The 27,165-nt window shown below is 48.2% G+C and overlaps 1 protein-coding gene across 6 annotated transcripts; it reads right to left on the reverse strand.

The window, feature by feature from the left end:
* Positions 1 to 1,160: 1,160 nt before the first annotated feature.
* On the reverse strand, positions 1,161 to 27,134 carry Rrp1b (ribosomal RNA processing 1B). Of its 6 annotated transcripts, XM_076867396.2 has the most exons (17): positions 26,970 to 27,055; positions 22,585 to 22,712; positions 20,222 to 20,304; positions 18,577 to 18,634; positions 17,312 to 17,397; positions 16,622 to 16,683; positions 16,031 to 16,160; positions 14,243 to 14,307; positions 13,644 to 13,825; positions 11,044 to 11,138; positions 10,397 to 10,494; positions 8,906 to 8,925; positions 8,056 to 8,184; positions 6,568 to 7,205; positions 4,841 to 4,993; positions 4,046 to 4,109; positions 1,161 to 3,237 (listed from the first exon to the last, which is right to left on the reverse strand). In XM_076867396.2, the coding sequence occupies exons 3-17, from the start codon at positions 20,249 to 20,251 to the stop codon at positions 3,044 to 3,046; spliced, it is 2,004 nt and encodes a 667-aa protein (XP_076723511.2). In that variant the 5' UTR covers positions 20,252 to 20,304; positions 22,585 to 22,712; positions 26,970 to 27,055; the 3' UTR covers positions 1,161 to 3,043. The 6 variants fall into 6 exon arrangements, with proteins under 6 accessions (XP_076723511.2, XP_076723509.2, XP_076723513.2 ...); XM_076867394.2 differs by lacking the exon at positions 22,585 to 22,712 and having other exon boundaries at positions 26,970 to 27,134; XM_076867398.2 differs by lacking the exon at positions 18,577 to 18,634.
* Between the last annotated feature and the right edge of the window lie 31 nt (positions 27,135 to 27,165).

A 27,165-nucleotide genomic window follows, 5' to 3' on the forward strand; every position in this document is an offset into this window, starting at 1 on the left:
AGAACTGGAGATGTGGCTTGGGTAAAGTGCCCTGGGTTCACTCCCCAGTACAAAACAAAACAGGATAAGCAGAAGGCAAGGTGTGGGAATTGGCTCTTGACAGAAGGGGGTTCTGTAGGTGCCCAGGAGGTGAGGCTCCAGGGAGGAGTCTCTTCAGCTTGGACCTCATAGGCACACAGCCACAGAAACCCCTTTGGACGGGCGTGTGTTCTGTGTGTGCAGTGCTGGAACTCAGGCCGAGCATGCTGGCCAAGTGCTCTGCCACGGAGCTGCATTCAATGTGACTCAGCGCAGGCTTGTGGAGGCCTCCTGTGCTGAGGCTCAGTGCTGAGCTGCAGCCTCTGGACCAGCCTCCCCCAGTGCTGCCAGCCCTGGGGACGCTGGGTGATGAGGCGGGCCTGGTGGCCACGGTCAAAAACCAAATACGAATCTGAGGGCAAAGACACCTTTTTTAATAGGAATGCAGCTTTGAGGAGTGCTGACAAACCTTGAAGACACGGATACAACTGGATCGTAAACAGTATCCTTGCCAGCACAGGTAGGTCATTGAGAAAACACACACAAAAATCAAAGGACAGACCGAACTTCATAGTTTTCCCGACAATAACAATTGCTTCCAGGGTTTCCTCACATTTATTTTTGTGCTTTTAGTCTAAGAAGTTAGAAAGGATAATAAATCTGTCAAGTCTGATACCAAATTGTACAAAATTATCCAGACCTATGGAGGAAGGGCGAGATCATTTTATAAAACATTGCTGCTATGATCACCAGCATCCGTTTACATTTTCCTTTCCTGGACTTTCAAGACTCCTTGGCAATTTTACCAGGAAAACAACATGCATCAAATAGAAAACACATATTCTTTATGTAACATATTCTTACTGGGTGGTATAGGTCATGAAAGTTAAAAAAAAAAAAAGGTTTTGTCCTTCCTTGACACAATATAGGCATTAAAACAAACCACAGGAAGCCTATTTGGCCAGCACACACGTCCCTGCAGGACAAAGGACACAAGAAGCGCACAGCCCCACAGGTCTGACTCTGGCAATGCGCTCAGGACAGGCAGGCCTGTGGATATGCAGAAGGCCTGGCGAGTCCCCAGAACACGTGCACCACCACTGCCCTGGTGCAGCTCAACATCTTTGGCCATACGACCTATCTTTTTTTTTTTTTTTAAGAATTTTTTAATATTTATTTTTTAGTTCTCGGTGGACACAACATCTCTGTTTGTATATGGTGCTGAGGATCGAACCCGGGCCGCATGCATGCCAGGCGAGCGCGCTACCGCTTGAGCCACATCCCTAGCCCCCATACGACCTATCTTTAAAGCTGAAAACTATTAAAAAATATTTGGCCAAGAATAGTGAACATTTTAAAACGAAAAACTGAAAGCATTTGTTCCCTTAAACCTCATGGTTTGCGATGCTGGTTTTGGTTTTGACTGTGACCTTAATGAGCATCCTGAAACCATGCAGCTACAACCCCCTTACGCGGTGCGGGAGGGTCTCACCACATGGCTACTTAACTGCAAGACGTCAGCCATGACTCAAACCACGACAAAGCCTTACTGTCCTGCCGGGCCTGTGGCAGCTGCTCTTCTGGGCAGAGCCTCCCAAGCCTAGGCACACGAAGCAGATGTTCTAGACATGGCAGTGGACACCTGAGCACTGTCCTAGGACTGCCTCAATATCCAGGGGACTCCTGAGCAGCCCCACTGGCTCAGTGAGGGGCACAGGACAAAGGGATAGACACCCAAGGAACCCTGCTTCCTTCTCTTTAGGCCATCAACTTACCCTATTTGCAGATGAAGCCCCACCCTACTTCTGTGAATGAATGAAACCCAAATTAGACAGTTTTCAAACCCCAGGGGGCCTCTCAGCTGCACTAAGTCACAGCAGGACCATTAAAGCAACCAGGGGGGTCCTGTCAGGGAGGCAGAGTGGAAGAGGGCACTGGCCAAGGTGAGGGGCAGGGGAGGCCTGAGGTCCCTGAGCAGAGCAGAATGAAGGGCAGCCCAACCATGTCCCCTGACTGCTTTTTATCTAGGATTTATAATTGCATAAACCACGAAGAAAACCTGGCCTCGTGATAGTCATTCCCAAATGGCCATCTTTCGCTCATGGTGGTTTCCTTAAGAACAAGTCTGGCTCTAGATCAGCTTATCCAACTAAATGGAATGCCTTCCAGTGCTGGTACTGGAACTACCTTGTCAGGAAAGCTGTAAGAGGACGGTAAGCCAGAGTACCTTGTCTAGGCAGCAGGCAGCAAGCATGTACTCGGGTCTTCCTGGTGGCTGCTTCCCACTCAGCAGAAGCTCACGGTCTAGACACTGCCCCTGTGCCTGGGGGCCTGTTAACGTAGGGTAGCAGCTGGCTTTGGGCGATCGGTCACACAGGTCCTGGGAACAGTGTGTGTGACATTCACAGAGGGGTTCAAGTGTGGGTGGGAGCTGAGGACCTGGCCCTCCCTAGAAGACACTTGGGGCTTGCTGTAGAGGTAGAAAGCAGGCAGGGTGAGCAGCCCTGAGGGCAGAGGAACCTGGTTGGTCCACACCTCTGCTGATCACAGGTAGAAAAGCCTGGGTATTGCCGATTTGGTTTGGAGAATCTCACCCATCAGAACTGTCAAATGCCCACAGGACACGGGAATGGAGTCCACAGGCTTTTAAAAGAAAACAAACCATGAGACTGAAAGTAACCAGAAACCAACATGGCATGGTGACCGGTGATGGGCACCGAGGTTCTGAGAAATGGAGGCTGGCCACAGTTGCCAACAGAATGTGTGATAAGGGAGGGACACACGATCTTAGTTCCTATGTGGTGGCAGCCCCCGAGGGCAGAGTGAATTCTGGAGAGCTGAAGCACACAGGCAGGCAGCTAATGGTCAACCGAGGCCCAGCCCCGTGTGAGCCCTGGGCAAGCTGCGGGTCATCCCAGGATCGGGACGTAACAGGATTTATAAAATGATAAAAAAGCCCATATTTTCAAAGATATAATTTATAGAATATTCTGTACAAAAGCAGTCTTTAAAAGGGACTCTGTTCTCAGAAGAAGTCCGCAGCTGTTGGCCTTCTCTTTGGAGTGGCGGCCAGCGGCTTCTTGGTTTCTAGGGGAGTGCTGGCAGGAGAGCTGGTGGGGGTCTTCAGCACTCCATGGAGGGGTCTCTGCTCAGGGTTGAAGGCCACTCGGGAGAGGCCTGTGGGGCTGACCAGGATACTCTTGTCCGTCTTCTTGAATTCTGTCCCAAAGGAAGGTTAGGCCATGTTAACCAGGTGATGCCTGTCCTTCAACCTGCCTTGGGCTGCTGGGTGATCTCCTGCAGGCCCTGAGGACACAGAGGCAGCAAGATGCTCCAGTGCCAGGCAGCTGCCAAGGGAGCTCTGGAGGAGGCGGCTGGAATGCTGGGCAGTAGGCGCCTCTGGGAGAAGCACAGCGCGGGTACAGGAGCAGCCCTCCTCCCCACTCCACACACCAGGCTGGGTCACAAGGCAGGCACGCATACTTGTGGCCATAAGAGGCGCCTGACCACTGAGCTATATCCCCAATCCGTTTATTTTTGAGACAGAGTCCCCCCCCCTAAGTTGTCCACACTGGGCTTGAACTTGTGACTCTCCTGCCTCTGCGTAGCTGGGATTACAAGCATGTATGATCAACTTTTTAAAACATGGTTTTGGCTGTGGTGCAGCTCAGTGGCAGAGCACTTGCCTATCACACAGGAGGCCAGGCTCCAGTCCCAACAGTGCAAAACTAAACACCACAAAAAAACTTGCAGCCAGCAAGGCGGGGCCATCCCTCCTCCCTCTCCCAGTCTGAGTAGGACAACTGCAGTTGGCCTCTTGTCTTCCCTGTGCCCTAGCACTTGGCAGCCCTGAAGGTGAGGGGCACACAGTGGGTGTTGGCAGAGGTGAGGAAGGGCCTCCACCTCAGCCCCCAGCCCCAGATTTTCCAGACCCGTGGAGGCAGCCCTGCCTGTCTTCAGGGGACCCTGAGCTGGCTCCAGCTGTGCCGTCCAGAAGAAATGTCTCCAAGAGGAAGCCCCGACTTACCCGCGGTGGTATTTCTGTTCAACCCAAAGGTGACTTTCTTGGCGCTGCTGGTTGTTCTGTCCAGCTGCAGGAGAACAAAAGCCACATTGTGCTGCAGCGGGTGCCGCCTCCTTGAATGAGCTCTTTGGGGCTCGCCCAGGAGGGAGGCCCCAGCCTGTCTGCAGAGACCAGAGGGCCAGCAGCACCACAGCCCACATCGATGCCTGTTCTGAGTCTGCAGACCCTGCCACCACTCATCCTGGCCTGGACCACTCTCTCCCAGCACACAGCTTGCCCAGCTGGAGGATGGTCACCTGGCTCAGTCCTGGCCACAAGGCAGTGTTCCCAGGGAAGGAAGCAGAACAAGATCAGGACATCTGAAGTCTATGGGATTCATGCTCGTGACCCCGACTTGTTTTGTCCCAGAGTTCGTAATTTTTAATTTGCAGATTACACAAAATCAATTAGAATAGACCTACAATGGAATCTAATGCCATTGGGCAATGAATGCAAATTATCTAACTTCTATTCCTGAGAACTTTAGATCATCAAAATTAATGACATTCTTTCCTACTTGAGAAACTCCTAGAGGCTGCTCCATTCTGATTGTGAAGCGCTGCTCAAAGCCTTCCGAGAACCCAGCCTCCATGTTTTTCCTCTGTTCCCGTCTCCCTCTGCTTGTGTCAGGCTCCACTCATGAGGAGCATTGCGGCAGCACGCTCATCCCACTGGCACCTGAGCCCTGGCTGTGACCTTTCAGTGTGCTTCCAGACCCCAAAACCACCAGCTGAGGACACATGCCCTAAGGAGGCGCACCTGGACAGCTCGCTCTGCAGGGCGAGGGGAAGCACTGCTCTTGGCTTTTCTGAAGAAGAGGGGCTTTGGTAAGAAGTGGGTGTCAAACTTCACAAAATCCTTTTCTGTCCTCAGTGGCTGCTTCTTCAAAGGGGCAACAGTCCTGCTGCTTCCCTAAGGTGCAAGGGGCAAGAGGTCAAGGGGGGTGGGTCACATCAGAGAGCCACCTGTGAGGCCCTACACACAGGATGTGACCTAGGCCAGCAAGGCGAGAGCTCTCGGAACAGACTCTTGTCAGTGTGCCAAGAGCCCTTCTGCCAGCACAGGAGACCTCACACGCAGGCCACAGCTCACCTCGGCACCACGCCACTAGGGGACAGAAATCTCTTCTCAGCAACTAAACCCACTTATTCATCTGCATATCCAAACCCAAATCCTGGGCCAAGTGCTTGTCCTTCAGAGTTTACCTGCTAAACAGCAACTCAGTCTCTAACCTGGGACCAAAATGTCATGTGGTTGCAGGTCTGGCATGGAGGACAGGCAGTGCCAGCACTGGCTCTGCAGGTCCCCACAGGCATCATAGGACTCCCTGGGGTGGCTGTAGCCAGCAACCCACCGGCAGAGGCCTAGTCTGGCCCAGGGTATGGGAAGCTCAGCACATTGGGTGCCACAGGGTGGTTTTGGCACTGGTATTCCTGACCTGAAGTCAGCTGTCTTCCCTCAGCAGACCTGGGCTCCATGAGCTCCCCACTTCTGCTGGCACAGGCCCTGGGAATTACTTAGCAACTGTGCAATCCTAAAACTGGTTGCTAAGGGTGTGAGCCATACAATGTCTGGGCTGCTCCTGGAGAAGGGGGGTGGCACAGCTCATATAGGCAAAGGGCACGCTACCACTTGGGCAAGCCTACACTAGGAAGAGACTCCAGTCCAGCTCAAGCCCTGCTGTCTCTCTGAGGCATCTTACTGACCACAAACTCACTCCCTCACCTGACCACCCAGGAGGCCTCAGTGTCATGGCACTGCCATGTCATGCATAGGTCTAAAGGCTTGTGCTAAAAGCTTAATAGGCCTTTCCTCTGAAAGACCAGGGAGCAAATATTTTCTGATCTGGACCATTAGATCTGTCACACCACTTAATTCTGTCACTGTGGAGTGAAACTGACCACAGACAGTGCAGACATGAATGGCACAGCTGTCCCCACAAAACCACGTGTCCACCCTCACATGGAAGCACAGTGTGCACCAAGAGACAGGGTGAGGGCAGGCTCACAGCCGGGCCCCTCCTCTAGACCTGACTCAAAAGATCAGCAGAGAAAGTTCCTCTCACGGAGAACCTAATACGTGTAGGAGAACTCTGGGTTCCCTCCTTTGCCAGAGGCCCCAGATGGACCAGCTGGATGAAGAACCAAGCCCAGCACTGGAAGGAGACCTGCACCTGCCTGTGAGCACTCAGGGCAGCAGGGCTCACTCAGGGGGTCTCCCAGCCCCATGCCCACCTTTCCCTCACCTTGGAGCGTGTGGCCTGGGTGGAGGTGGTAGCCGGGAAATACCTGCACTTTCCACTTGGACAGGCACCTGTCATTTGCTTGGGTGAGGAATGTTATAAATCACCGCGCCTTCTAAGCATCGCTTGGTCCAGGTCTGACCACGCTCAGCAACCCCCAATCCCTGCCACAAGAGGGAGCAGAGCTCCTCAGTGTATACTGTGAGGGCCTCGGCACCCCTGCCTCAGGCCCTGCCCACCTTACCAGAGCTTGGAGCTGTCTGACTCTGGATCCCAATATTCCGTTGTATTCTATCAAGCTTGACATTTCTTTCATCTTCTTCCTCTTTTTCAAAATTGTTTTCTGACTGGACAGACGATAGAGGTCAAGGCTGCTGGGCTCTGCCTTCTTTTTCTGTGGCCTCCTGCACTGGGGCAAGGTGGTCTGACCACTGCCATTGACAGGGTGCACTCCAAGCTTCCTCTTCCTTTTCGGGACTTGGGTTCCATCTGTTGGGGAGCCTCTGGCAGCAGGTCCATGAGGATGGCTGCTGCCAGGGCCACTCTGGGCCTTGTCCTCCAGAGGCAGCTCTGTGGGGTCCCGGATCTCTCCCTGTGCGCCCAGGCTCTTTCTCTTCAGCCGATTCTTCCTGCCACGTGTGGGGACGGAGGCGGGGTGCTCTGAGCTGCTCTGCTCCCTGGTGCTGGACTCGGCCGCTCGCACCTGGGGGACCTGCCTCTGAGCAGGCTCAGGCTCCCCATCCCTGCTCTGTGCTGAGGGTGAGGCTGTGTTCCTCAGGTCCAGAGTCTCAGGCTGGGGGTGGCTCCTCTTTTTTTTTTTCCTTTTTCTTTTCTGAATGCCGCCTTCACTGTCCTTTTCCTCAGCAAGAAAGACTCTGTTTCCTGTAAAGACAGAGAGCAGTAAAAAAGCTCCCCAGGGCTGGGGACAGCCTTGCCTGACTGGACTGGCACCCAGGGCCTCATGTATACAAGGCCAGCTCTCTGTCACTGAGCCACACCCCAGGCCGTGGGTTCTGTAACATCTACTTCTAGAAGAGTTTTGACCTTCTGGGTGCACCTGGTGCCTTCACAGGCTTGTCTCCTTCTTCCCTTGCAGCTGTGACTGCAAGCCTCCCCATCCCTTTCAGTGGAAGGCTTCTAAGAATGTGATGGCCGTAAGGTAGAAGCCACCATGAAACCCCTACTCCAAGGCGGAGGCAGGAGTCTAGAGAAACCCTGGCACATCCCTGCTCCAAGGGCAGAGGCTCTAGTCTCCACATCTTATCCTCGCTTTCCTTTCCCTGAAGATGCGGCCACAAGTGGAGGAGTTGAGCTGGAGCCCTGGTTACATAGAAAATAACAAAACGCGGGGAAAACACTGTTTACGCTTTAGCCATTTAAAATGGACACTCTGCCAGGCACAGTGGCACCTGCCTGCAATCCCAGCAGCTCAGGTGGTTAAGGCAGGAATAAAGGCTCAAAGCTAGTCTTGGCAACTCAATGAGGCCTTGTCCCAAAATAAAAAACAAAAAGATCTAGGGTTGTGGCTCATTGGTTAAGCACCCAGTGTTTAATACCTGGAACCAAAGCAAAAACAACAACAAGAAAAACAAACGAACAAACAAAAACCCAAAATGAAACTTTTTGCTGTGCCCATGATTTGTGTGCTATCTCAAGTTCTCTGGACCTCAACAGCGCACCCACTCCACCACCCTCAGCCCGGTGTGCCCTGCTCTGAAGCCCTCCAGCTCACCTGTTTCCTTCTCCAAGTCAGCTTTCTCTAAGAGCTTGCGTCTTTTTTTCTTATGTCTTCTTTGACCGAGAGCTTGATCACCTTCATCAGCAGCAATGTCCTCAGGAAAACTGAGTTGAGATATACCACCTGCGAGACACCGGAGCCACCTCTCAGCTTCCTGAGGTCTTCTGCCCTGGGGTCTTGGAGCTGGCCCCTGCCCAAGCTAGCCAGATCAGACTTTAAATCTTGATGTCTGCCTCATCTCCACCACCCTAAACCTGGAAGCCACTGACACAGTAATTACACACTTAATAAAGCTTTGTGGATTTTTATCAACTGTGGGTAACCCTCTGTGGCTCAGTCCTGGGGGCTGGACTGGGTCAGGCAGTCTCCTGACTCCACCTGCTCTTTGCTTTCCCCAATTCCAAGCGTCCAGTGGATGAGGGGGGCTTGGGTTCATCACTCATCCAGAGGTAACCCACAGCACAGCAGCTTTCCCTTGGGGACAAAAGGTCATAACAGCATAGTAAAGGGATCCAGAGGCAGACTTCCTTCTTCATGAAGGACCAACTGGAATCTCCCTAGCCCAACAGAAATCCACCTGGTCAAAACGTAATAAAAACCCAAACAAGGGGCAGCCTGCTCCCTGGCCCTGGTATTTATGGGGTGCCAAGGGCAAGGTGGGCAGGTTGTAAAGGGTGCCACACTTGCATTCCTGGCCTCTGTGTCAGGTGCTCCAGGAAGAACACAGGTCAGGGCTACCAGCTCCTAAGAGCTTTCAATAAGTGCCCTGTCCAAGCCCCTATCCCAATGCCTGGCAGAGATGTTCAGGAAGAACATCCTGAATTACTATGCGGACTCTTCTCACCTTCAGAAAGGCCTTGGAACCTGAAAGAGAACACAAAAGTTCATAGAGAAACACTTCCTTCTGTCTTGCATAGACTCATGCATTGAACTCACAACACAGGCAGGCTTCCAGATACTCTTAGCCCACTCCCTCCCTTCTCCAGCAGGGGGCCAAAGAGGAATCCCACAACATGTGTCCAGAGAAGGGAGAGACCCGGACAAAATCACCCTTGATCACCATGCACATCAAGGACAGTGTCTTTCTTGCAAGTGCTCTACCCCTGAGCTACATCTCCAGCCCTTTTTGTATTTTATTTTGAGACAGGGTCTTGCTAGGTTGCTCAGTCTGGCCCAGACATGAGATCTTCCCACCTCAGCCTCTCAAGTGGCTGGGATTAAAGATGTACACCACAGTGCCCAACTGAAACCCAACTTTCCCTCACTTGTTTCTGAAAGTAAAAGAACTTAAATCTCTAATTATGTTTAACTGTCCCATGGAGATATGCCAAGTGGTGTTCTTATACAATTTTGGTGCATTAGAACAAGAAAGCCAGGGCTGAGGGCTGATGCTGTGGCCTTCAGTCACCCAGCTATACAACGGGGCAAGTTATAGAAGCTACCTTCTGGGGGTCTTTTTTTTTTTTTTTAAAGAGAGAGAGACAGAGAATTTTTTACTATTTATTTTTTTAGTTTCCTTATCACCACATAAAAAAACATCTTTGTTTTTTATGTGGTGATAAGGATCAAACCAGCCACATCCCCAGCCCCTGGGGGTCTTTTTAACATGGAAAAAGAAACTACAGTGCTCACATCAGTGCCCACACTATAGAGTGTGAATCAGATAGTTGTTACTTGTTTTGGGTCATAATGTGCCACGGGCTCCACGGTGCATGACTGACATGCTTGTGTGCACTGACACCAACCACTAAATCAGTGCACCATGTTGGCCTAACCCCTGGAGGAGAAGGCAAGGGAGGCGACCCCCACCCATCTTAGCACAGCAACTTAGGACTCCTGGACAGCATTTGACTTCAGTCTCTTCACCCATGACTTGCAGACACCAGCAGTCTTCTTTTTACATTGATGTTGTTATAAACACTGAAAAGCCAATGGTGGCATATCCCACTGCTTGGGAGGCTGAAGCAGGAGGATCACAAGTTCCAGGCCAACCTCAGCAACTTAGCAAGGCCCTGCCTCATATAGCTCATACCACAAAACAAAACAAAACAAAAACAGTAAAAAGACATGAGCATGGCTGCATCTGAAGAATGGAACTTGAGGGGCAAGAGCCAGCTGTTTTCATTAGGTCTTCAGTTTATGTGTTTATTACATTGCTGGGCTGGGACTCAGCGATAGAGCGCTAGCCTAGCACGTGCGAGGTGCTGGGTTTGATCCTCAGCACCACATAAAAGTAAACAAATGAAATACAACAACAAAAACCCCCCCAAACCCCAAAGGACAAAGGACACAAAGTGAGCACGATGACAGCTGCCTGGGTCACCCGACCACTTACTTTTTGATGAGTTTGTAGAGACGTTTCCGGTTGAAGGGAGGAATGTTTTTCTTGTTGGTTATTTCCAAGAGTCGGTCCGCAACAGCCTTATAGTCAAACTACATCACAAAACAACAGCCTTATAGCAAAGCCACATGCTTGACTTTGGAAGTTCACATCTTCTAATAAGACCCCTAGGCACCAGAGAAAGGCTCAGCAATCTCGTGCTGAGGCAGGGACCAGGGTGGGAACCACCTTTGAAAGTCACCTCCCAGCTAGCTTTTATCTAGGAGAAGCCAGGCAGTGAGCATTCCATACCCCCTTTAAAATGTGACATAAGGCACATCACCAAATTCTCCTAGATGTGCTTCTTTTTAAGTTTAATCTAGATTTCTAATCTGTACTTGGTAGAACAATAAACTCTTATTAGAAAAGGACTGCTGGAGCTGGCTCTGTAGATCTTAGCAATTAAAATGGGAGCCGAGAGCTTTCAAAATTCCACACTACTTAAACTCGTCTTCAGTAAGCTCATTCTAAGGAAGGGAACTTCAGTGACAGAAGTGATTAAGAGCTTCACACGCCAGGCTCTACAGCATGATTAGCTTTGACCCCAATTCTCTTGCCAGGCCACGCAGTAAGTCTATATTCTATAAAAAGCAAACACTCACCTGGAGAAGTAGCCCCGTGTCCTCCAAGGTACCACAGTCCTTTCTTCCTCTTTTATCACTGATTCCATCTCTCCTGGAGGGGCATTTGCTCAGTGCTGTCAAAATACACCCAAGGTCAAGATTCTTGATATGTCAGATATGCAGTAATGATGCTTCCCCAGGAGCAGTGTTTACCCAGATGAAAACAAATGTTTCTTCCCAGAGATAACCCTGCGCCTGCACTTGATAATCTCCCAAAGGGGTTTGGGTCCTTTGGTCCTGGGAAGAGCACGAACCCTGGAGGAAGCACACTGCTCCTGGCCCTCCTCCTTGTGGTGACACCACAGACAAACCCACATAAGTTGCTGCTACCTCCACTTCCCTGCCATAGGCTGTCCTGGCTACTGCCTGTGGCTGAGGGGAAGGGAAGCTCTTGAGGCACTCAGGCAGGTGGACCACAGCTCTGTGCTCTTGACTGTGAGGAGGTGAATGGACTTGGAGTCTGTGGTCAGTTCTAGGTGGAAATCTGTTCTACAGCTTCAGAAGCTTTTACCTTACATGCAGGATCAGATGCATTTCAGATTTAGGAGCTTTCTGGATTTTGAAACATTTGCACAGACTGAACTGCTGAATATTCCTAATCCAAAGTCTGAGATGCTCCAGAATCTGAAACTTTTTGAATGTCACACCGATGCTTCAAAAGTTTCAGATTTGAGAACATATTGGATGAGGGACGCTCAATCTGTACTAGATGGGCAACTTTTCCTGAGGCCACACTAGGACTTGCTCAATCCTGCCACCTGGGCTACTAACACTCCAGTCTATCCTTGTTTTTTGATATTGGGGCACTCCAGGGGCACTTAAACACCGAGACACATCTCAGCACCCCCCTTTTTTTGGTGGTGGTGGAGATTGAACCCAGGGCCTTTTGCATGTGAGACAAGCACTCTACCAACTGAGCTATATCCCCAGCCCCCACATCTCCAGCCTTTAATTTTTTTTTTTTTTTTTTTGATACCAGGGGTTGAACTCAGGGGCACTCAACCACTGAGTTACATCCCCAGCCCTATTTTGCATTTTATTTAGAGACAGGATCTCACTGAGCTGCTCAAAACCTCACCATTTTTGAGGCTGGCTTTGAACTCATGATCCTCCTGCCTAAGTCTCTTGAGTTGCTGGGGTTACAGGTGTGCACCTTCCAGATTTTTTTTAAAGAGATTCCTTTATTTTTTTAAAATGGGCCTTTATTTTGTCCATTTATTTATATACAGTGCTGAGAATCAAACCCAGTGCCTCAATATGCTAGGCAACTACTCTGCCACTGAGTCACAACCCCAGCTCCCCTTCCAGATTTTTTTAAGGCAAATACAATATTGATTTTCCACAACAAATATTGGTCTTTTTAAAAAAATAATATCGAGCCTCCTTTGCTAGGGGATGGAACATAGGACCTTGAGCATGCTAGAAGTGTTCTACCACTAGGCTGTACCTTTAGTCCCCAAATTTCCTTCTTTTTTATTGGTGCATTATAGCTATACATAATAGTGAGATCTACTGTTACATGTTTGTACATGCACACAATCTAACAATATAATTTGGCCAATATCATTCCGCAACATTTCCGCTTCCTTCCCTGCCTCTCACCCCTGAACTTCTGCTTCTCAATGGCAACATGCATTTCAAAACGTGGTGAACTCTAGGGTTGGAGCTGTAGCTTAGTGGCCAAGCACTTGCCTAGCATGTGTGAGGCACTGGGTTTAATCCTCAGCACCACATAAAAATAAAATAAAGACATTGTGTTCACCTACAACTAAAAAATAAATGGGGGAAAAAAAAGGTAGTGAACTCTGACCTAACCATTTACTTCACACCACTGTGGGGGTTTTGATGGCCCACAACCTCAGAACCTCAGGACACAGAACAGTGTAAGAGCAGTGTCAGTCCACAGTGAGCATCTAAACATCCAAAGACAGGAAATAAGAGCTGCCAGAAGGTGAGCACATTTCTGACCACCTGCAGAGCTCGGCGGAGGAAGCTCTGGCAGACAAATGTCCACACCAGGGTGTTCAGACACATCAAATGAAACAGAACCAATGAGAAGACCCCAACATATGAGCAAGGACAATGATGGAGCCCTCACAGAACTCAGCTCCCAGAAGATACAAAAGGTGTGGGCTTGGGGCTCCCCAGGTCCCCAATGGGAGCAAGTGTCTTCACGCACCCGACTCTCTTTCTAGGGAGGGGTCTGGGCAGAGCCATATTCCACGAGCCAACTCTGTACTATCTTCAATAAGAAGCCACCAAGTGTTTTCTTATTTATTTATTTTTGTACTGGGAATTGAACCCAGGGTCACTTAACCACGGAGCCACATCCTCAAGCCCTTTTTAAATTTTATTTAGAGAGAGGGTCTCACTAAGTTGCTTAGGGCCTTGCTAAATTGCTGAGGCTGGCTTTGAACTTGTAATCCTCCTGCCTCAGCCTCCAGAGCTGTTGGGATGACAGGTGTGCACCACTGTCATGACAGGTGTGCACCACATTTAAGAAATGTTTGCTTGATGAGAATTAAAAACAACAACAGAATCCCCAAAGACAGAAGAAAGACCACTGTAGGAAGTCTCACCTGTCTTCTTTCTGCTAACTGCTTTTTTCCAAGCTGCCTCGTTTTCAAAAGTCTCCTCTTCAGAGAGGTCACCATCACCCACTTTGGTTTTCTGTTCCTCCACTGTGTCTTCAGGTACAAGAGGAGACTGATCTACAATGACTTCAAAAACACCCCTAGCTATAGTCTGTACCAGTGTGTGGCTGAGGGTAGAAGCACAGCGGAGAGAACGCAATTAAAACACACCATCTGGACCTTGCACAAGAGGAGTGCAGCAGATGAACAGTAGAGCAGCACTGTGCAGCACCTGTGGGGCCACTACCAGCGGTCAGCAGGCACCTGTGAGGAGCCACCTACATGCCATGGGATGGTAGGCCATGAATGCACAGTGGGCAGAACTCTGGGTGTGGGAGGACATTCCAGAAACAAGCGGGTCAAACCCTGAAGCGGGAATCCAAATCACTACCCAGGGCTTCAAAGGCCTCATTAATGGGAATCGACACTGTGCATTCTTTGCTCTGGACACTCATCCTAGCTGTCCTGCACCCTGCCTCAGAACAGGACCCCACCCACCTCTGAGTACCCACTGAAGCAGTACAAACACGTGGTAAGCCACTTACTCCTTGGTCTTGGCAGCAATTTTGCAGAATGGGTCAATAAACTTGAGGTTCTGATCTGCCAAAAGCTGTAATTTAGACATAAAATAAGAAAAAAAGGTTGAAATAAAACAAAAAAAAACTCCAGCCCCCTTTCCTTCCTGACATACTGGAAAGGGAACCATTCTGTGCATCTGCAGTGGGAGATGCAGTGATTCCTGTCTTCCAGCCCCAGATGTGCTACGCCAGAGGCCTGGTAGGCTCAAAGTCACAGCCATCCCCCAGCCTTCTGGGTACCTTAGTATAGTAACACCAAGCACCACCAGCCCAGCCAGCGCTATCTTGCAATACACAGGCTTTCTCCCTACAAGAAGTTCCACGTGGGTACTACCCCAAAGTGTGAGATGAAGGCTTTCTTATTCTTTTTTTTGGTACCAGAGAGTGAACCCAGGGGCGCTTAACTACCAAGCTACATCCCCAGCCCTTTTTGTATTTTATTTAGAGACAGGGTCTTGCTGAATTGCTTAGGGCCTTGTAAGTTACTGAGGCTGGCTTTGAACTTTTGGTCCTCCTGCCTCAGCCTCCCAAGCTGCTGGGATTACAGGTGTGCGATGACGACAACAACAACAACAACAACAACAACAAAATCTCTTCGGAACATTTGTAAAAGAAAAAAATCAAAATTGTTCATCTTCTCAATGTTAGATAATTATCTATATACTAAAAATACACTTCATACCATTTGTATATGTTGTGGTTTGGGTGTAAAGTGTCCCCCAGAGCTAATGTAAGAAAATGCTGAGAAGAATTAGTTGAATTACAAGAGCCTTAACCCAATCAATGAATTCATTATCTGATGAGATTAATTAAATGGTAACTGAGGGAAGGTGGGGTGTGGCTAGAGGGGATGGGACACTGGGGGCCTGGCTTTGTAGGATATATTTTGTTTTTGGAGAGCAGTCTTTTTCTCTGCTTTCTGATCATCATGTGAGCTGCTTCCCTCTGCCACACTCTCCTGCCATGATGTTCAGCCTCACCTCGAGGCCTGAAGAATGGAGTCAGCCTTCTATGGACTAAGACCTCTGAAACTGCGAACCCTAAATAAACCTTTCTTCCCCTAGAATTGTTCTGGTCAGATCCTTTAGTCGCAGTGGTGAAAGAGCTGACTAAAACATATGCTTTGTCTGTTGCCTTTTCCCCCTGGTGCTTTGAAAATCCTCACTATATCCTGAGGATTTCTCCTTATTACTGAATTCTCCAAAGGGTATTTTTAACTGTTTCTTTTCCTTTCTGTCTCTCTCTTTCTTTGCCATCAGGAATTGAACCAAGGGGTGCTGAACCACTGAACCATATCCCCGGTCCTTTTTACTTTATTTCTTAAAAATAGAGACAGGGTCTTGTTAAGTTGCTTAGGGCCTCACTAAGTTGCTGAGGCTGGCCCTGAACTTGTGATCCTCCTGTCTTAGCCTCCTAGCTGCTGGATTACAGGCGTGTGCCACCATGTCCAGCTCTCAAGGGTCTTGGTATATTGGTCCTGAAATCCAGGGCTCAAATGACGCTCCTGCCTCAGGTTCCAGAGTCATTGGGATCACAGGCACATAACACTGTGCCTGGCTCACTTCTGTTATACGAACAGGACTGCTGCACGCATCCTGGTGCACATTCCCCGTGGGGAATGACTCGGAGAGGCTGGACCCACTCTGCTACTAATGTCACTGGTATCAAGTGCCAAGGGGCGGCACTTTGCAGACAACTCTTCCGAGCACCTGTGGTCTTGTCACACTGCTGCCAGCATGCCCAACTGTTTCTTACCTCTTTTCCTCCCACTTTGGATAGTTCGTCCAAATAAATATCGATGAAGTGGAACCTCACTCCATCAGGAGACTGGCTCTCAGGACACAGGATCTCCTTCATCAGAACATCCAAAAAAAGCTTGATTCGGCTAAAGATAAAAAAAACAAACCATATGATTCTTTTAACGACAGCATGCCAATACTCTCATCCCCAAGAGAAAACAAAATTACTTAGATGAGAACTCATACTGCATAACAATAAAGACAAGGCCAAGGAAGATGTCCAGGGAAGGCAACCACTAAACCAGCATGAAGTATTGCCCCCACACCTGCCAGCTGCTTCGTGCCTTCACAGGGCTTGGACCCCTCCCTGAGGAAGGACGCCTTGCTCCTCACATCACTCGAGGGCATGACTGCACACCAGACAATTCAGGAGTTCTGACCAACTGAAAAGCTTTAGAAAGCACCCTATTATTTTCAAGTGTTTTCTGGTGTCACTGAATATCAGCCAGGCCTTGTGTGTACCAAGTGTGCTACTGCTGAGGTAACCCCCAGGCTTTCTTCACTGGTCTCGAGGGTCACCAAATGCTAACTCAAATAGTTCACCAACCTTTCCTCCCAGCCATTCCGTTTCAGAACTTCAAAAGACTGCCTCAGGACCAGGCGAATCAGCTAAAGAGACAATTTTTGTTACAAAAGGCAAAGAAATGTTAATCAGCTTGGCAGAATAAGGAGATCAAATGAAATTGGTGCATTGTCTGGTTCCGAAAAACAAAACAATATCCATAATAAATATAATGATATATTTTGTTCACTAATGATCCCCAAGTGCTTCCTTGACAGCTAGAAGAGCTGCAGAGAACCTTCGATAAATACCTGATGTTGCTCTACTTCAGACAAGCGCTCCACTGTTTGTTAATAATCCCCCCACCCCAGCGCTAGTGATCAAATCCAGGTCCTTGTGCACAGTGGGCAAGTGCCTAGCCACTGAGCTAAACCCTAACTCCCCTCTATTGGTTTTATGATGCAGAACATTCTTTTTGCACAGGAGCCTTTTCTTCTCAGTACTGGGGAATGAACCCAGGGCCTTGCGCATGATAGGCAAGTGCTCTACCACTGAGCTACATGCCCAGACTATTTTATTTTGAGACACTGTCTCTCCAAGTTGCTGAGATGGGCCTTGAATGTCTGATCATCCTGGCTCAGCCTCCTAGGCAGCTGGGATCACAGGCTGGCGCCACTGCGCCTGGCTGCACATGAAGTCTTAAAGTCAATGTGGACAAAGGCATGCTGACCTTACCATGTAGTATTTGTCCAGGCGCAGCTTGTCTATTCCCTTCCATTCTCGATTCATGGTTTGCCAGAAGGTCTGAATGAACAGGTGCTCTGCAGGGAACAAGAGGCTCTGAGAGCTTGGTTCCCATGTTAGGGTAGACCACATAGTAAGAAAAGAGTGAGGAGAAACTAGGGTTTATTTACTTGTCTCAAAAATTCTTGGGAAGTTAAACAATCTGGTCAATAATTGAATACACTTGATAATTTCCTTTACATTAAGATAAATAATTAAAATACCAGGAGGCTAGTGATACCTCCCTACCAGAGCATTCTCTGAAGCACCTTACCTACTGAAAAGCCACGTTTACATAAAATCCAAATTCCCTGATCCACACTGCAGGCCCTTTCCATGGCACCCTTTAAAACACATACTCATCCTGATGAGCACTCACATGATCCTTGCAGGCTCTACTTTCCGTCTGTGCTAGGTATCATTTGGGAAAGCTTTGGCACAGGGCCTTCTAGTCCTCTCTTCTGAGCCTTGATGCTAGCACGTTTCCACTGGACACACTTGCTGATTTCTTTCTTGGATTTACTACTTTTCAGAGTAAAATTCTTTCTTAATACACCAAGCCTATACTATGCATGATTCAATTTCCTTCACTGTGAGCTGAACCCAGAACCACTGCGATTTCTCAAGCCACTGTGATGGTTTTGCTCTGGGGTGTGCTAAGCAGAACACACTATCATCCTTTCTTCCTTTATATAGAAAGCTTAGCTGCTGGTTGTTACTTTTGAATGAGTCTAAAAATGTTTTGCCCTGCTAACTTACTCAAGTCAGTCTCAGCAATCTTAATTTTCCCTCTGTCTTCTTTTTGGTAGAGAAGTTTCCTTGTAATTTGCTACCAGTGTTGTCCTCTATCTAACCTTGGAAAGCATGCACCTGCCAGAGGTGACCAAACAAGCTGGCGTGCGAATGGACAGCTGTGAGAGTGCCCAAGTGACTCAGAATCTGGCTGAGGCGCTAGTCTTTGCGTGTCAATTGACTGTACACAAGGTGCCCCCATACTGTCTTAGAAGTTGCTACCTCTGTCTGCAAGCTTTTAAAACAAGAAAGACTTGTTGCCTGACGCCCATATAACATAGCACCAGGCTCATGTTAAACCAATGCCCTGGGAAATGGGGACTCTGAAGGAAGGAAAAGAAACAACACCGACTAGGTTTCCTAAGCAAATTACCAAATGTGATGAACAAGGAAGTTTTGAAAGTCATGAAAACATCAGGACTTACGAGCCTCTGAGCTGTTAACAACATGGATGAGTTGGGAAATAGAGTTCGCTAGCTCCTCCTGCAAAGGTGGGGTTGGGAAGAAACATCGGGGTTATTACGTGTTGGACCACCAAGGCAGCACTGTGGCCTGCATCCTCCTCCCACCCTGCTGGCGGGAAAGTCTGTGCCTCCTGCTCTAGTGGCTGCCACCAAAGGGGTGAGGCTGTGAGCACCTGGTGTCTCCAAGAGTGAGACCTCAACTGTGCTGACTTCATGTGTGTGTGGGAACGGGCTATGCTGTGGGTTTGAAAGCATGTAGTAAGCTGTTCAACGACCCACCAAAGGCCCACGCTAGCTGTAAATCCCTGGCTTTAAAACTGTAATCAAGCTGAGATTGTATCAAAATCTTTAAATGCTGTGAAAGACAGAAAACACAGGGTCCCCTCCCTGGTGGCTGAACACTGGGGTTCTCACTCCAGAGACCTAATTTGTGGGATAAAAAAGTCTTCTACCTGGCGAGGCCAGAGTAGGTTGGAAAATAAAGGTTAGATAGGACCCTCCTAGGCTCTGCCCTGCCAGGAGTGCCCTCTGAAGACATGCTCGCCAAAGCACAACAGGGCCTGTTTTGGGAGAGCACAGTGGGCGCGGCCTGTGGAGAAGCCTGCCTGGCAGCAAGCCAGGCAGGTCCCTGGGCATGAATGGTTCTCAATGATACTGCTCACCCTTCACCTAATTTTCCAGGATGAGCCAGGATGATCAGACATTAAAGGCCCATCTCAGCAACTTGAAGAGACAGTGTCTCAAAATAAAATGAACTCCAGACTTGAAAATGTTGTTGTTTGTTGGTTCTTTCTTCACTAAAGCTGCTGGTTGTTACTTTTGAATGAATCTAAAAATGTTTTGCCCTGCTAACCTACTCAAAATATATTGAGTAGAGTGAATATGAGAATCCAGACAAGGCTGTTACCCGGCCTGGGTGCAGTGGCAGGGCTGCATGGAGGAGCCCAGCAAGAAACTGTGCAGGAGGACCTGACAAGAGAGGCTTGCACATTTCCGCCACCAGAGGCGCATCTGCTTTCAGAAGGCAGTTTTCTATGAGCATTCTCTAATGTAGCGCTGTCAGTGGGGCTGAGTGTACTCCACAGATGGGCACCAAGGCTCACACACACTTGGTGAGTGGCGCATTTCCTTGGTTAGTGGTTAGAGAGGCTTTAGCCACGAGGGCCTGGCATGCTCTGTGAAGAATGGAAGGCGAGCAGGTAGCTGCCTTATCCCCAATACCAGCCACACAGTGGCAGAGGCAGGCGTGGAGCCTACACCTCGAAGTTTCTTAAGATTAGTGCTTCCTATCACACTTTTTTGTCTACAAGGAGTAAACCTGAGAGAGAAGAAACAGAAACTTTAAAACACATAATGCAAAACCTACCATGGAATCTATGAAATGATGACAGAAGTCTACGACTTAGAATATCCATTGTATTTGAAAGATGATTAACCTAAAAGCTGGTGCAGCATCCCTTTCTGTTCAGACGAGCTGAGAAACCGGCTCCTGGAGGCACTCATTCCCAATCTGCTTAGGTATGTCAGGGCACTGACTGAGGGTCAACATCAAGTCTCTCTTAGCCAGCGTGCAAGGTCCAGGAACACGACAAAGGGGCTGTGTTACCTGCAGAAGGGGTTCGTCCTGCACCCACATGCAGTAGAAGAGTCCTTTCCATATTTTTAGGAGTTCTTCTTGGCTGAAACCTCCTGCAGGGCAAAAGAGCACACACACGCACGCACGCGCGCATATACATACACACACACACACACACACACACACAAAAATCTTATTTTAGAGTCTATATATTTCCTTTCTCAAAGCCTAAAAGGGCCACAGTAGTGGTGAAAATATTACCACATGCTTCTAATTCTCTTCCAACCCTAAGCCTTGTTTCTTAAATTTGAAGGACAGGTTTCCTACGTTACAATGAACACATGAACCGCACAGATAGTTCAGCCTTGGAGAGGGAGCTATGATGACAAGTCCTCAACAGTCAAGAAACACAAGGAAGCACTTGTGATCACAACAAAATCAACCCCCCGGGCTAAGGGTGCAGCTCAGGGGTACAGTGCCTGCCGGGTTTGATACTGAGGTCTAAACCAAAACCAGACAGAGCCCATGAGGTGGCCATTTATAGAATCAGCACCCACCTCAAGCACTGCCTGCTTAGTACTGCAAATCTGACAAATGATGCAGGATTACCCAGTCACATGAAGTCTAGCAACTGGTAGACCCACTGAAGAACAGAAAGCCAGGCAGGCTGAGGATGCAGGGGGCTCTCAATAACAGACCTGAAAGTCAAAGGACTAGGAAAGATCCTAAGGAAACTGATATGGCTTTGAGGTATTTTTGCAAAAGTACCCCTTAATTTTTTTTTTAAAAAACATTATTTTTTAGTTGTAGGTTTACACAATACCTTTATTTATTTTTTTAAATATGGTGCTGAGGATCGAACCCAGTACCTCATGCATGCTAGGCAAGCACTATGCCTCTCAGCCACAACCCCAGCCCAGTACCCCTTAATTTTAAGGATCCTACCGTGAGGTTAAATGCAGCTTTCCCTAGTCTCCTTCCCCTGGACAGCTGTTGCTTGCTGGGCAATTTTAGCTGGTATTGAGTGTAGCCCTGGGTTGGTCTTATTCTCCCTCTAGCTCCTCAGAGGCCCCACCTCTCCTTTGCTATGTAGGAATGAACCACCAGGCTCCTTCAGCCTGTAACCAACCCATGAGCCATGAAACATTCTGAGCCACACAAGGAATCAGAAATGAGGGGGTGCCCATTCCTGGATCTCAAGACCATGGGCCAGGGAACCAATATCCTTAAGTTTCCATGTGCTACAAATGGTCTTCACTGATATCTTGCTAGGAATAACGGAGACAATCTTTGGGAGTAGCAGACTGGGATATAATAGATGAATGCAAAAAGTAGCATGGATTTGGAATCAGTGTGATCGCAACAATCCAGAGATAATGATGGACTGATGTTTGATGTATTCAAAATGAGTTTACTCCATTTTATTAAAAATAAAAATTTCCTCACATCAATAATTTTAAGATGGTCTTGATTCTTTTTTTTTTTTTTTTTAGGAGAGAATTTTTTAATATTTATTTTTTAGTTTTCGGCGGATACAACATCTTTGTTTGTATGTGGTGCCGAGGATCGAACCCGGGCCGCATGCATGCCAAGCGAGCGCGCTACCGCTTGAGCCATATCCCCAGCCCCTTAATTCTTCTTCTTCTTCTTCTTTTTTTTTTTAAATTTTAGATGTTGGGCTGGGGATGTGGCTCAATGTACGCTCGACTGGCGTGCGTGTGGCCCGGGTTCGATCCTCAGCACCACATACAAAGATATTGTGTCCACCAAAAACTAAAAAATAAATATTAAAAAATTCAAAAAAATTAAAAAAAAATTTTAGATGTTGATGGACTTTTATTTTACTCACTTATTTATATGCAGTGCTGAGAATCAAACCCAGTATCTCACATGTACTAGGCAAGTGCTCTAGCACTGAGCTCCAGCCCCTGCTCTGGTCTTGATTCTTTTGTGACAGTTTCCCACTTAACATCAAAATACCAGAAACTATGGTGAAATTCAAGTACATGCCCTTCAAGAGCTGCACAAAAGAGGTAAGGGCTGGTTTTCCTCCCTTCTGTTACAAATGAGTCACATATAGGGATCTTTATTTTATTTTTATGTGGTGCTGGGAATCAAACCCAATGCCTCATGCATGCTAGGCGAGCACGCTACCACTTGAGCCACATCCTCAGCCCACATGTAGGGATCTTTACATCAACAACATAAAATCCACCAGAGCCCAGCCAACTGTAGTGATAACAGCAACATTTTTTTTTTTTTTTGATCAAATTCAAAGACTGCTTAAGTCCCTAGTGAACTAGTGGCCTGGGCAAGGATCAATGACTGCTAAAACATTAGGCAAAAAAGTACTGAGGAACTTTAAAACAAAACCTGAGTTGTGTTAAACCTACCTAGTAACACCAGCTTATAGAAAATCCAGGGGGTAGAGGAACAGGTTAAGGATGACCTTGTGATGTAGTTGGCAAAACCTCAAATGTGTGAGTCTACAGGACAAATGACCAGTCCTCCAACAAATAAACTGTATGGAAAAAAAAAAGATGCATAAGACCTGTTGGAATTAGCAGACATCAGTCAAATGCAACAGGTGAGTCTTATTTGGATTTTGATTTGTCATAAAAATCAGCAGACTAGGTATTACATGCTGTTAAGGATGTTTTTAAGGTATGAGGAGGGTACTATGGCTATGAGTCCTTATCTTTCAGACATATATGTTGAGGTGTTTGGAAATGGAGTGAGATGCCTGGGCTTTGGGTCACAAGAACCTAGAGGGAAGGAAGAAAGGGCAGACAATCTGGCTGGGCACTGGCAAATGCCAAAGCAGAGAAATGAGGACATTTGGAATAGGGTTGTAGCTCAGTGGTATAGAGCGCTTGCCTAGCATGTGTGAGGCACTGGGTTCGATTCTCAGCACCACATATAAATAAATAAAATACAGGTATTGTGTCCATCTACAACATAAAAAAAAATGAGAACACTTTTTTATGTTTGAAATATTCCTTAACAAAAAGACAAAAAGGATGCCATAAATGTTAAAGAACTTACAAGCAAAGAGGATTAAAGGAGCTGGATTACTGTGAGGCCAGGGCTGGCACTCTGGGTTTTTGTGGCTGGTTCTGGAGTAGATGCACCGTTATTTCCTGCCCAATTTCAGGGCAGGGATATGGAGGGGGCAGAGGTTGGTGGGGTTCACCCTACACAGAGGGAAGGAAGATGCAGTAGGGGCTTAAGTCAGATTAGCAGGAATTCTCTGGGCCAGAGGACTGCTCAACAGCAAATGGCCCTCTGCTCAGGCTCCAGGAAGTCTCTCTTCCACTAGGCTTGGAGCACACAAGCGTTTCCTGTGCTCAGCCACCCTCAAAAGAAGACAGCCTGCCTGAGAGTGGAGTCTCCCCAGGGAGCAGAGTCTCAGTGGAGAAACATGGGGCTCTGGTGCCACTGGCTGGCTGCAAGAAGCTGCTCTTCAATTTCCACTTAAAGCTAGTGTGGCTTGGAGGTTCTGGAGATTGGCAACTGAAGAGTCCTAGTAAAACACATTTTTATTACAAAACATTCACACACTACCAAAGTTACATAGTCAAGTGTGCCTTGTTCACTGCCTCCCAAATCCCGTTTTCTCTCCATAGGGGCCACTGCTATCTGCCTTCTGTTTCTAGATCTTTCCTATGCATGTGCAGAACAGTTACTTGTATTGTGGAAAAGCATGACTACGTGTTAGAATGTAAGTATGACATTCTTCTGTATTCTGGCTTTTCTTACTTAAAGCTGCTTGGTGTATGCTTATCTCTAGATAGTTCTCAAACCAATGGTAAGCAACAATGGGGTACACCCAATATCATAGGCAAAGGAACAATACGATGTGCTACAGAGACCTATATGGAAAAACAGAAGATTCTAACAAAGCCAAAGTAACAGCAGAGCCCAGAAGTGGGCAGGTATGTGAAAGCACATTCTGACTTGTCTCTGCTGAAGGAGGCACAAAGTACAGCAGAGACCTGACAGGTGGGCAGGCCCCAACTGCTGTGTACAAGAGCAGAGTACCAGAAAACTGTCCACTGACCTTTGGTCTTAGTCTCCTTACTGTACCAGGCATATGGTCAGGGTCAAAACGAAAGGCACACCAGAGAAGATGTTGTGAGTGAAGCGTGTTCAACAGTGGGGTGTGGTTCTGATCAACTCACTGTTCAGCCATAGTTATCCAAGTGTGCCACCATGCCCATCTAGGTTTAGTTATTTTATTTTTTGGGTACTAGGGATTGAACCCAGAGGTGCTTTACCACTGACATTCCCAACCCTTTTTATTTTGAAACAGGGTTTTGCCAAGTTGCTTGGGCCCGCTTAGTTGCTTAGCCTGGCTTCAAACTTGTGATCCTCTTGCCTCAGCCTCCCGAGCTGCTGGGATTATTTGTGTGTGTGCCATTGTGCCTGGCTAGGTAGTTATTTTAAAACAAATCAGGAAGATGAAAGTGAGACATGCAGACACAGGATATACTGAATGGTAACACTATTTTCCCCAGGACACGAGCACAGAAGCCATTTACGATAGGGGCAATGTCACACTAACTTAGCCCAGGCTCAAAACAACTCCTACTCATCAAGACTTCAGGTGGAGAGTTGCCTCATCACCATCAATAAATCTAAGACCACTTACCCCAGACACACTGTTGTTTTATATGTCTCCAAAGAAAGCAATGATGTGAATGAAACCGGCACAGGTTGATTCAAATGCTAAGATGTACCTCAATTTTGGGGCAGAAAATTTTATGTGGGTGCAGTACTAGGAACTGAACCCATGCTCTATGACTGAGCTATTTTTCTTTCTTTAAATCTTTTGAGATGGGGATCTCACCAAGTTGCTGAGGCTGGTCTTGAACTTTTGATCCTCCTGACTCAGACTCCTGAGTAGCTGGGATGACAGACACACACAATCCTGTCTGGCAGATGTTAAAATTTTAAAGTTGCAGAATTGATAAGACAGGTAGGGATTGCTGGGCGTGGTGTTGCATGCCTGTAATCTCAGTGATTCAGGAAGTCAAGACAAAAAAGACAGGCAGGGATTGACTGTTTAGTTCAGTGCCAAGAATAGGGTACATAATAATAGCACACACCTGGTGCTTCTCAAATGTTTGCTGAATATAGGAATTAATGACTAAATCATGACAAATGAGTTGTTATGAACCAAAACCATGTGAGGGAGGACTCACAGTTAAAGCACAAGGGCAATATTGTTTTAAGTGGTACAAAGATTTCCAACTTGTTTTAAAGATTACAGAGCTATTTATTTATGTTGGTGACAGTTAAAATACTTCCTAACAAGATGCAAAAAGATCCTGAGCCTATCAATGAGAGTCAAATGTTGGGCTAAGCTATTTCCAAACTTGTGTTTCTATTTTGATGGGGCTTAGCTGTGGAAGAAACCTTGGTTTTTCTCGTCTATTATTGCTAAGACATCTACTGTAGTTATTTTCGAAGGCCCATTACACTAAATGCAATGTGCATATGGTGATGAACATCACAAGTAACTGGGTGTGATGGGTGCTAAGGAGGCAGGAACCCAGGACATTGGTGTCATCTGATTGGCCTCAGGCTACCTTAGCCTGGTGCCAAATTTGAAGTTCTAGGCCTGCTCACAAAGTGGTGTGAGCGAGAAGCTGTCTGGATGTCTCAGGTCCATATGTACCACACCTGTCTTTGTTCTTGTCCACAGCCAGGACCTCATAAGTTGGATATGCCCCCACTTCAAGCTAAGAAAACAGATGGAAGCTTACTGTATTTGGGGGAAGAATGGCACATCAACAGATAATTAAGAAGCAATATATCTAAATGCTACAATAGACAGCAGTGTTTAGTGGTGCTTAGAACCCTACAAGAGTGGGGGCAAGAGGGAGGAAGTGATATTGAACTGAATGGGAATGGAGAAGAGGTAGGCTTCTCTGCAGAGTGAGCAGGAGGCAGACAAGCAGCACTAAGTTTTGGGGGACGTTGGGCACTGAGTATGAGGTGCTAGTGGGACAACCATGCAGAGGGCTGGGCTAGCAGTTTAGGTTTAAGAGGCATTGGATTACAGATATGGGAAACCAGGAGAGTAAACTAACGGAGATCCCAAACAGATGTCAGGAATTCCGATCCACTCCTTAGACTTCCCACCAAAGCTTAATTTTTCTTTTCTTTCTTACTTGGGATATGTGTGTGTGTTTTGTGTCAGTAACGGGTGTGGGGAGTAATGCTCCTTTAACCAATTTCAATTGTGCTATTATTAACAGTAACTAAGCCCAACTTTAGCCACCTCGATGCAACATAAGCAGGCCTCCATCGCCCACTACAGTCCATACCTTAAGTGCTCACTCAAGGGTCCCCAGAATCTTTTAGTCGGGTAAATAACACTTCCCCGCACTCCACCGCCTGCTTTCCAGCTGCACCTCGGGAGCCCTCCAGCCGCGCTTACGGTCTCCGCGCCCGTCCCAGGCCGCGCAGCTCCTGCCCTGCAGGCGCCGTGGGGGGCGCACCGCCCGCGGCCCGCGCTCGCTCGCGCACTCCACCTGGCCACTTCCCGCCCGCGCGCCTCCAGGCCGGGCCCGGCTTCTCCCGGCACCTAACGGCGATGTCCAGCCACCAGCCCCGGGCCAGTTTTCGGCTCCGCCGCTGACCTTCGGCACACCACCGGACTCCTGGCCGTTCCCGCCCAACACGGCCCAGGCACAGCACGCGGATGGCTCGCCGCTTGCCCCGGCGACCGCGACGCCGGCCATGTGGCGCGGCGGACCCCGTGGGCGCCCACCTGTCTCGCTCTGCGTCTTCACGCTGAGGTACTGGCGCAGCTTCCTCACCGCGCGGTCGCGGACGCCCTTCTCGCTGGACGCCAGCCGCTGAGCGAACTGGACCTCGGCGGGCTGCACGGCGGGGGCCATCGCGGCCGCCAGAGCAACCCCGCCGAGCGCCCGCCGCCCGACCGCGCTTGCGCAGAGCGCGGCGCG

The sequence above is a fragment of the Callospermophilus lateralis genome, chromosome 10 (genome assembly GCF_048772815.1).
Source record: "Callospermophilus lateralis isolate mCalLat2 chromosome 10, mCalLat2.hap1, whole genome shotgun sequence".
NCBI lineage: Eukaryota > Metazoa > Chordata > Mammalia > Rodentia > Sciuridae > Callospermophilus > Callospermophilus lateralis.